The sequence below is a fragment of the Nelumbo nucifera genome, chromosome 2 (genome assembly GCF_055504915.1).
Source record: "Nelumbo nucifera cultivar China Antique chromosome 2, China Antique-T2T, whole genome shotgun sequence".
NCBI lineage: Eukaryota > Viridiplantae > Streptophyta > Magnoliopsida > Proteales > Nelumbonaceae > Nelumbo > Nelumbo nucifera.
In genome coordinates this window covers 82,625,400-82,635,954 of record NC_142650.1, presented here as the reverse complement: position 1 = coordinate 82,635,954, position 10,555 = coordinate 82,625,400, and the positions used below count along the sequence as shown (strand labels likewise).

At 37.6% G+C, this 10,555-nt stretch overlaps 1 protein-coding gene across 1 annotated transcript; it reads right to left on the bottom strand.

Moving 5' to 3' along the window:
• Positions 1–3,492: 3,492 nt before the first annotated feature.
• Positions 3,493–5,657, bottom strand: LOC104589243 (Presenilin-1). The gene has a single exon (XM_010247495.2). It carries the CDS (start codon positions 5,105–5,107, stop codon positions 3,713–3,715), a length of 1,395 nt encoding a protein of 464 aa, XP_010245797.1. The 5' UTR covers positions 5,108–5,657; the 3' UTR covers positions 3,493–3,712.
• Positions 5,658–10,555: the final 4,898 nt, after the last annotated feature.

The window sequence follows — 10,555 nt, the reverse complement described above, 5'->3', positions numbered from 1 at the left end:
AGGTTAAAAGGAAACTTAGGAACATATAAAACAGATGATAAAGGCAAGGAGGAGAGATTAACATCACCAACACCACAGATAGAAGATGTAGAACCATTAGCAAGTGTAACTGTTTGAGGTGTGGAGGAGTGGGAAAGGGAAGAAAATACATCATGAGTCCCAGACATATGGTCCGAGGCCCCGGAGTCAATGATCCAGTGTGAGTCTTTGGAAGCTAAGCAAGCCATACCTGAATGGGCAAGTGTAGCGGTGTTCTGCTGAGATGTTTGAATGAACTGCTCATATACTGCACATGGTACACTCACCATTTCCTTCTCAGAAGCACAAGTAGATGTGGAAGGGATTGGGTCAGTTTGCTGACTTTCAGTAATTGTGTCACTACCCTTAGTCCTAGCATGGTTAGCCCAAGTGTTGGGTGCACCACGCAAATCATAGCAAAAATTAACTGTGTGCCCCTCTAAACCACAATGTGTACACTTTCTCTGAGTATTACTCCTTCCTCTTCCCCGACCTCCCCCTGAGTCTCGGCCTCCAGTCCGACCACTAGCCCTGCTAAACATGTGACCACCACGGTTGCTTGGGAGTCCACTCCTGACACCACCACTTCTATTTCCATGACCACCCCCTTTAGTCACTACCAAACCAGATCTGTCAGAGAGAGAAGAATGTTCTACCGACTCAATGGATGTCCTCTTAAGACGAGCAAAAACTTCTTCAAGTGAGGGAAGAGCAGATCCTCCCAATATTTGTGCTCTGACAGGCTCATACTCAGCCTTCAACCCCACAAGAAACCTTGTCACATCAAGCTGCTCACGTTGTTGTTGTTGGATCTGAACATCTGATGTTAGAGGATGATACACATTAAGCTCATTACAAATGTTCCTCAAACTTGCATAGTACTCTTCTAAGCTTTGACTCCCTTGCTTCAAATTGAAATACTCTTGGTACAACTGATACACCCTAGTTGTATTGTCTTGTCCAGAGTACAACTTCTTAGCATGATCCCAGATTTCCTTAACTGTATCTAGGAACATGAAGTTCACACTAATCTTTGGTTCCATGCTGTTCCAGAGCCATGTCATTATCTGTGCATCTACTTGTTCCCAGTCACTGAACCCAGGGGAATCAGAGGGAGGTTTCTCCTCTCTTACATGTTTTACCTTCCTCTTGGCCTTCAAGAACACATCCACAGATTTTGCCCATGGTACATAATTCTCACCATTCAACTTGATGGATGTCATTTGAACACTTAGATAGTCTGGAGAAAGCATGACACCTGTTTTGTTATCATTCCCATTTTCAAATGAAGCCATCTTAATTATTTCACCTTCAAATATACAACACAACCTCACACTCTTTCACAAGACTTATCTCACTTATAACACCACCAATTCCAGCTTCTTTAAATACACATTACACACCACACACTAAGGCTGAAATCACTCAGTCTTCACATCAAACACCTGGGCTGCACACTGCAGAACCATTCACCATCAACACACTAAGACTGAAATCACTCAGTCCTCACATCAAACACTTGGGCTGCACATTGCAGAACTGATTACACACAAGGTATAGGAGATCACTTTTAAATATTTTGAAACATAGATACACCAATCACCACGACACAACCACCACCAATCTACTGCAGTTGTGAACTTCAGCAGTCGACAACTCTTCTTTCAACATACATACGAAGAGAAATGCAGAGGAACACGACTGATATGCATATCAGTCACACTGAGCACCACCACAACCAATTTTTGAAACAAAAAGAAACATTCACAATCCCTTACTTGGACAAACAACAGTAGTGTTCATACCTATCCACATTCAGCCCTCTTCGATACTGAATAGAGGGTTTAGTATACCACTCCAACGACCACCACAGCAACGACCGGAGGCATCCTCACCTCCACGCCCACAAAACGACAGCTCCTTTCAGCCCCTTATCGAACCTCCACTCAGGTCAGTCGAAAAGGATGACTGTGAAAGTTGGTGGCGAACCCAGAAAGAGAACAGCAACAAGAAAGAAATGAGGATACGACCTTACAGCTCTGATACCATGTTAGTAAACCCTAGCAGATTCTAGGTTGAAGTAGAGAAGAAGAAAGAAAAGAGAAAGAAGAAGAAGAAGAAGAATAAAGAAAGGTTCGGCTAGACTGGAAGAGAGTCAAAATCACACTCCCCTAGCTGACTCACTTGTATTTATTCAAAAACATAGAGTTACAGGAAAGACCATTTTGTCCCTCATAGAAGATGGGACACATAACTTAAACTCAGATACAATAGACCTTTCACTCTCAAGCAGATAATCCAGAATGACCAAAATACCCCTGACTCGAGCATTCTAACAATCTTGAAAAGGAAGAAGAAAGTACTGATTGGACAGAGAAGTTAATAAAACTTCATACCTCAAACTTCTAAGCATCTCATAAAGAACTTTATGAATAAATCATACATTAAGGAGAGCCCCACATCCTTTGGAATTTATTACAACAAAAGCAAATAATAGAAGAGAGAAAAGGAGATAAGCTACCAAGAGCCCAATCCAAGTAGCAGGCCTTGTTTCGCTGTAATGTGGAACTTGAGCTTCAAATATGAAAAGGATTTAAGGATTATAATCCACAACTTCCAGTCCTTCTATTACTTAATCTCACTCTTAAAAGATCCCTAAAAAGATTTCACTTTTGGATCTAAAAATTTGACACCAAGAAGTCCTATTATAGTAGAAAACAAGTAATATTTTCATTACATACAAGACTTCAACCATAACTGTCCAGACATCCCATTGCCATATAAAAAACATTGGAATTTTTTATCTACTACTACTCACTATAGCCAATACAAAAGTTTAAGGTACAATCATTAAATGAAAATTACAAACCAAATGGTGGAACAAGTATCAGTCATGTTTAAGCTACCAACAACCATACTGGGAAATAAACAGGAGCAATCCAAGAGTTTTCACAAATTTTGAAGACTTAGATAGGATGAAATCTTCATGGCTATGACCATACTTTTTTTTATCAGCAACTCAGAAAATGAATTCATTAAGAAAAAATAACGAATTACAACAAGAAGTTGTGAAGGATACAAATAGACACCCTGTGTCTAAACCCCAGGCATTACAACTGAGCCCAAAACATAGACTGTCTTTGTACTCCTTTCTTAGCAAGAACATCCACTAAACAATTGGCAGATCTTCTGACCCAATGGACTTGAATAGACATGTCCCTAGAAAGCCATTTGTACCTGCTAAGGTTGTTCCTTAGATGACAAGAGACTCCTTCCCCTTGCTTTAACCAGTCCACCACTACTTTGGAATCTCCTTTAATGATTAGCCTTTCAAAACCCAATTCCTTGGCTATGACCATACTTATTATTACAAAGTTAACTCAATGATCAAATTGGCAAGATTCCATGCATCTAAATATTGGAAGAGGTTCTTCCTTACAGAAAAACTGCTGAGAAGAAACCATAATCATGGCATATTAAAAACATCCTCTCCTTCTGCACCTCTTAGTTAAGAAATTTAAATATCAAAAAATATTTACAGGACAAAAGAAGCAAAGGGAATAATACATAAGTAAACTCATTTGGTTCTACCAAAACAGAAGTAAACTCATTTGGTAGTTTACAGAAATGCATATCATCTGAAACAATTATAATTCTTTCACTTGTATTGAGATTACATGAAAAAAATAAAAAGTTAGAACATCATCAAATTTGTGGAAGTCCCAACAACAAAGGGTTCCATTAATAACCGTGTCAAGAAGTAAAACATGACGCCCAATGTAATAGAGATGGGGAGAGCCGGCAGTGCTCGGTGGCACACTGCCAATAAAATAAGGGTGCAGCCAAGTCCAGATATGATTGCAAGGTAACAAGCATACACAGTCATCAGATCATACATAGCAGCTCTACCCACAAGAACACTGTAGAAGACAAAGTCCCCAAGACCAAGTTTGATACCTGGCGTTGTGGTCATAGACATATCATGGCCATTGCCACTGTTCATCCTCGTTTGTTCTCTTTCATTCTCCAAACCAAGAAGTTCAACAAGGGGTGACATTTCCTCTTCAATAGCATTTTCAGATTCTGCATTCCCAGATATACGAGCTTGTAGGGACACAATATCCACCGTCGAGTAGTTAGAAACTTCAGTACTCGTTGACCGTCTCCTTCCCGAATGAGCAACTAGAGGTGATATCTCATCCTCGATGTTACTGTTAGTCTCATCAGCTTGACGATTTCCTGGTTCAACAGGAGAGCGATCAGAATTTATACGATTTCCTAATACAGTGTCATTTCGACCTCCATTATTCTGTCCCACCGGCTGGAGCTCAACAGAACCTGACTCTGATGAACTAGCAACCAAAAGACCCAATGCTGTTGAGCGACGACCCCCTGGACTACTTGAGACAACTGGCCGAGCCTCATAAACCAATGCTGGAAGTTCCTCATCTCGGCTCGAGGCCATCTCAACCAACAGCTTCAGCGGTCCACCAGGAGCCAAAACAGCAACTAAATCATACACTGCCAATGCCACAAGCAACACCCACGTCGTCCATTCTGGTAACTTAGTGAACCATGTGGCAACAATGATTCCCAAAAGAACCATATACCCTTGCCGCAAGAATATCGGAAATCCACGAGAAAAAATCGACAGAACACCAACAATAGTAAAATTGAAAAGCAGAACAGAACTGGTTATTGAATCAATAGGTATGGAGAAATGTTGAATTATCGACAGAAAGATTGATCCACCCATAGAACCCAGTACAAAGAATGCCGAGAATCGCATGTAGTTCTTCAAGAAATTGCTGAAATTATAATAATACAGAACCACAAGGAGAAAAGTAACCGCAGCGATGAGTATGACGAACACTGCAGCGTTGAGTAATGCACCTTCTAGTTTCTGGGTTGTCGAGTCAGAGGGGCTTTCGAGGTAGACCAGCGTTGCAGCAGTGCGAAATGGCGTTGGGTCGGGGGAGGAAGGAGTGAGGGCGTATACCAAGAGAACGACTAGGAGCATGCAGATCGAAACTGGGGTCATTACGCCGATAATTTCGACGCCAATCGATTCAAGAATGCTGGATTCCATGGTTAGAGAATTTCGTCAACAATTTGTGGATTGGCTTTAGAATTGAGGATTTCTGATACTTGGAGTCTTGGAGATAGGGAACTCGAAAGATGATCAAATCGGTAAGTTGGATCCAAATTTGAGAAATTCTGATTCTTCGAGATAGGGAACTTAGGAGGAAGAAGATCAACTCAATATCCGATCATCGTAGCTGTTCAGAGGGGTTTTGTGGAGGAATTGGGGCTCCGCAATTTCAACTCGCCGTTTATTTACGAAAAAAAAAAGGGGGGTTAAATTGCTAACAAAATAACTAAAATGACTCTTTTACCCTAATTGACTCTTCAAATTTTCAAATTATTGGAAACTCTGTCACAGTCACCAGAGAGTTTTGTTAAGCGACATGTATTCTCAATCACAAATAAAAAATGAACGTTGATACTAAAAAGTAGAAACAAGATGAAAATTCAAAAAGAAAAGAGATGTGCACCATTTTTCAGACCTCCATTGAGAAGAAATACCTCTTTATTTCAATTTGTCCGCGTAACTTAGAGAAAAATCAGAGTTTGCTTTAGTGCTGCCGGTCATTCCAAACAATAATTCCTGTACAAAGTCGTAATGATTAAGTGAAGCGGAATTCATCCTTTCATTTTAAAGCTTTTGTTCGTATTAGAGAGATTTCATTATTTCTTTTTTCTATCATATTAGTGGCCCGTGCACGGGGTATTTGATTGATGGTGATGTTTGATTATGTTATATATGGTATAGATTTGTAATTTATGTTAATTTTTTCAATTTTTATGATTTTTTATTTTTTTTTTATTTTTTTATGCATTTTTTTGTTTTTATAATTTATATTATTTTCTTTATTCTATGTGTTTTTTCATAATTATTTTGTAATAACATATATAATAGGAAAAATATAAAGTTGAGGGTAAAGTTGAAAAGCAAAATTAGAGTGTTTTGACCAAACCAATTGCACCATTCTTATTTTTCAGTATGATTACATATAAGTTTCTATGATTTTCTACATTTGTTTTGTGAATTCTCAATGTATTTGATAAGAACCCACTAGACACCTGCTCTAAGAACTCTTAAATCAATTTGTTATGTGCATACAAAAACTACAAAACAAGTTGTAGTTGATCAAATTAGAACTTTAAGGAAATTAAATCCTTAAATAATTCAATCTTGAAGACGCCACAAAGGTTGATCACTTCCTTGATAAGCCAATATATTATATTCTACCAAGAACACAATGCTGAAAATACCTCTATATTATTGATGATCTCATTTTACATAGTTGTAGCATTTATATAGGCATGTAAATATCATTATCTTATAAGGAAACTCAATAATGTAAACATCATTATCTTATGAGAAAACTTCTAACTAATGAGGATCCCTTTAATTTAAGAAAACAAATCTGCTTTGATATAGGAATCATTTTAAAAAACTACAACTAATGACAACTAAGCATAGAAAAGTCAAAGTAAAACAAAACAAGACAAAAGCAAGCTCAATAAGACAAAACAAACCCATCAATACATCTTAGCATGCGGATTGGGCATTTCCTTATCATGTCCATGTGCCTTGGTCTTATGTCATGGGTTCCAAGTTTTGTTCTTCCAGATCTAGGATTTGCACATCGTCTTGCACATAAAGATAAGTGATTATCCTTGGTGAAGCTTTGGAAAATTCTAGAACAGCCTCTTTGTCATGCACTTCCATGATTAAGCCTTGTAAAGCCTCTTTCATCCTCTTTGTCCTTGCCCTAGTCATTGGACCACCGATTCCTTGCAAAGGATCTTGAGAATATTTGGGAATATTAGCTTGAATCATTTGGCCAGTAACTCGATCTCCATTAGTATTTCTTTGTTTTTTGTAATTTATATTGTTTTCTTCATTTTATGTTTTTCATAATTATTTTGTAGTGACAATATATATATAATGGAAAAAATAGAAAGTTGAGGGTAAAGTTGGAAAGTAAAGTCAGGGAACCAATTGCAACATTCTCATTTTTTGGTATATATATATATATATGTATGTGTGTATGTATGTATGTATGGTATAGAAATTTTTATGATTTTCTATTTTTTTTTGTAAATGCTTTTGTGTATTTCTTTGTTTTTTTTGTAATTTATATTGTTTTCTTTATTTTGAGGAGAAAGGTGCATAGGATAAAGAGACACAATTTCTATTTCCTCCTTCCTACTGTGAAGTAGGAGGAATGGATAAGATATACAATATACTAAGAGGAATTTAAAGGAGAGAATTGGGGTTTTAGAATTTATTTATTCGTTTCATGTGTACATGATAATATTTTCCCTTTTGCCTCATGTCGTTCTACTCATCAATGGTGGAACCGTTATTTACATATCTAACAGCTAGCATCTGTATATAGGTTGATCTTGATTCATTTATATTCGGATTCGAATTGAACACCTCTTCGATTTTTGTAGAAGAGTTTGTATCTCCTACCAACAAAACGCATTCCAAATCCCTATGACCCTACCAAGTACCAAACCTTTACATTATTACATTGGTAGGGTGTTAGATTATTGGATTGGCCTTATGATCGTCGAGAAAAAACACCTTAAAACAAATCAATATAATGAACCTGAAAGCATTTCCCGATCCAATACAACTTATTATGTTAATGAAGACAATTGAAATAGAGGGGAAATGGGAAAAAATACATGAAAAAATAGGGAGAAAACCAAAAAAGGCTTCATTTAATCATTTAATTGATTGTTCGATGATGAAAACAGAGAGGTTGAAAAAACCCATTCCTCCCTTTAATTTGAACTTGTAGGTTTTGGGCAAAGCATTCGATACTTGACATATGTTGGCTCTAATCAATGAAGAGGTTCGTTAGGTAGGCCTGGTGGGAGTAGGATCTTAGTTTCTTATTCAGTAATCCATTTTTTGTTTTTTTTTCAAGACTTTTTATATCTATTTTTTAGAAAAAAATTGTATGAAATATCAAATTATTTTGATCACAACTAATTTTTAGTTTTGAAGTATTTTAATTGATGCCCACTAACAAAATGCAAATCAAGAGTTCTAATGTTGATTTGAACATAAACTCTTTTCGAGAATAATTCTATGAAGTGGACTCATAGAATTCATATTAGTTCATGTAGACTTGTTCACGGACTAGGTTTTGGGCCCAACTTTACATTATCTGGGGCTCGGGCCCATTAGAATTTTGATAAATGGCAAGCCCAAATGATGGGAATAAAAAAATATCATATTTTTATCCCCAAATATTCATTCTTTTACATTAAATTAGCATTTAATTGGACTCATTACTCTTGTATTTCGATTCAGGGAAAGCAAGAAGGCAAGTGGAGGAAAATAAGGCTAACTGGATGATTTTGCACAGTTTCGGCACCGTTCAGTAATCGGGGCACAACTCTCAATTCCAGACTCCTATTGGGATGATTCAAGACGCACTGGAAAGATAAGGAAGAACTCCACAACTCCCGTGTTTGGGTTTTGACAGATTCGGTCTACATCGAGGTCAAAATCGGGCCCGAAGTCGGAACAGATTCCTAATAAAGCCCAATTCATAGTTGAAGCCCAAATCCGTAGGAAAGCCTTGTAGCGGCCCAAGTTATTAAAGAGCCCAACTCGAATTCAAGAATAAAGAGTCCCATCAGAGTCAAATTTCAAATGTAATCCTAAATGGATAAGATGATTGAGATTAGATTACTAGATAAGAGATAGGATAGAATTAGATCAAAACTGATTAGGACTTTCTATTTTTTGAGGATAATCTCCTAAGAGGAGTTGGAGAGAGCCCCTCCTCCTAAAGCTATATAAAGGGGGGGGGGGGGGACTAGCTTTAGGCATCACTCAATCACTGAAGCACTCAATCAATTCAGAGGATCAGTCTATCCATCTGGGAAGCAGAGCAAGAAGGAGTCGACAACCATGAGCGGCTAAGCTTTTATTTTCTGATTCAAGGGGGATTTTCGATTCAATTGTGTCATTGTGAGGTTCTGTGTTTAATTTAAATTCTTTCTTTTAATTCAAGTATTCGTTGATTCTTGTGCATGTTCTTATGGATGTTAATGTTAATTAGTCTGACAAATTAATTAATGTTGATTTAATTGTGAGCTTACCTTACCCTACAAATGTTAGGGAAGTGCGTGCTTTTCTTGGACATGTAGGGTTTTATCGTAGGTTTATTAAGGATTTTTCAAAAATTGCCCTGCCATTGTTCAAATTTCTTAAAAAATATGTGCCTTTCGACTTTGGGGATGAATGCAAGGAAGCATTTGATAAGCTCAAGAATTTGTTGACGATTGCACCCGTTATTCAACCACCGGACTAGAACTTGCCCTTTCAAATCATGAGCGATGCAAGCAACTATGCGGTAGGAGCTGTTCTAGGTCAACGGATTGATGGGAAGAGCCATGTCATTTACTATGCTTCGAGGACGCCGAATGTTGCACAATGCAACTACACAACCACCGAAAAGGAGCTATTAGAAATTGTTTTTGCTTTAGATAAATTTCGATCATATTTTCTTGGCTCTAAAGTGATTGTGTTTTCTGATCATGCAGCTTTGAAATACTTATTGACGAAAAAGGAGTCAAAACCGAGGCTGATAAGGTGGATACTTTTGCTCCAAGAGTTCGATTTAGAAATCAATGATTGAAGGGGAGCTGAAAATTCGGTGGCGGACCATCTAAGCAGATTGGTAAAAGATGAAGACTCCTCACCCATCTCTGAGCTTTTTCCTGATGAGCAACTGTTCCAAATAAAAGGTATGGTCCCTTGGTATGCTGATATTGTGAATTACTTAGTTACTGGAATTTTGCCTAGTTATCTTAGCAAGTCGATGCAGGATAAAATTAGGTATGAGGCAAAATATTATGTTTGGGATGAACCTTATTTGTGCAAATTTTGCTCTGATCAGGTGATTAGGAGATGTGTCCCTGAAAGTGAACATATGTCGATTTTGAATTTTTGTCATAATTATGCTTGTGGTGGTCATTTTGGGCCAAAAAGAACTGCTAGGAGGGTCTTAGATAGTGGGTTGTATTAGGCAACTTTATTTAAAGATGCATACTTGTTCTGTAAAAATTGTGAAAGATGCCAACGAACAGGTGCATTGTCTCGTAGAAATGGGGTATTGATTTTATTGGACCATTTCCTTCCTCTTGTGGTTTTGTTTACATACTTCTGGCAATTGATTATGTCTCGAAATGGGTGGAAGCAAAAGCCACCAAAACTGATGATTCTAAGTGTGTTGTAAGTTTTATCATATCTAACATTTTCAGTAAGTTTGGTATTCCTCGAACCATCATAAGTGATCAAGGGACCCACTTTTGTAATAAAGCCGTTGAAGCCTTGCTAAAAAAGTATGGGGTGCATCACCGACTCGCCACTGCCTATCACCCTCAGACAAATGGACAAGCTGAGATTTTCAATCGAGAGGTCAAATCCATTTTAGAGAAG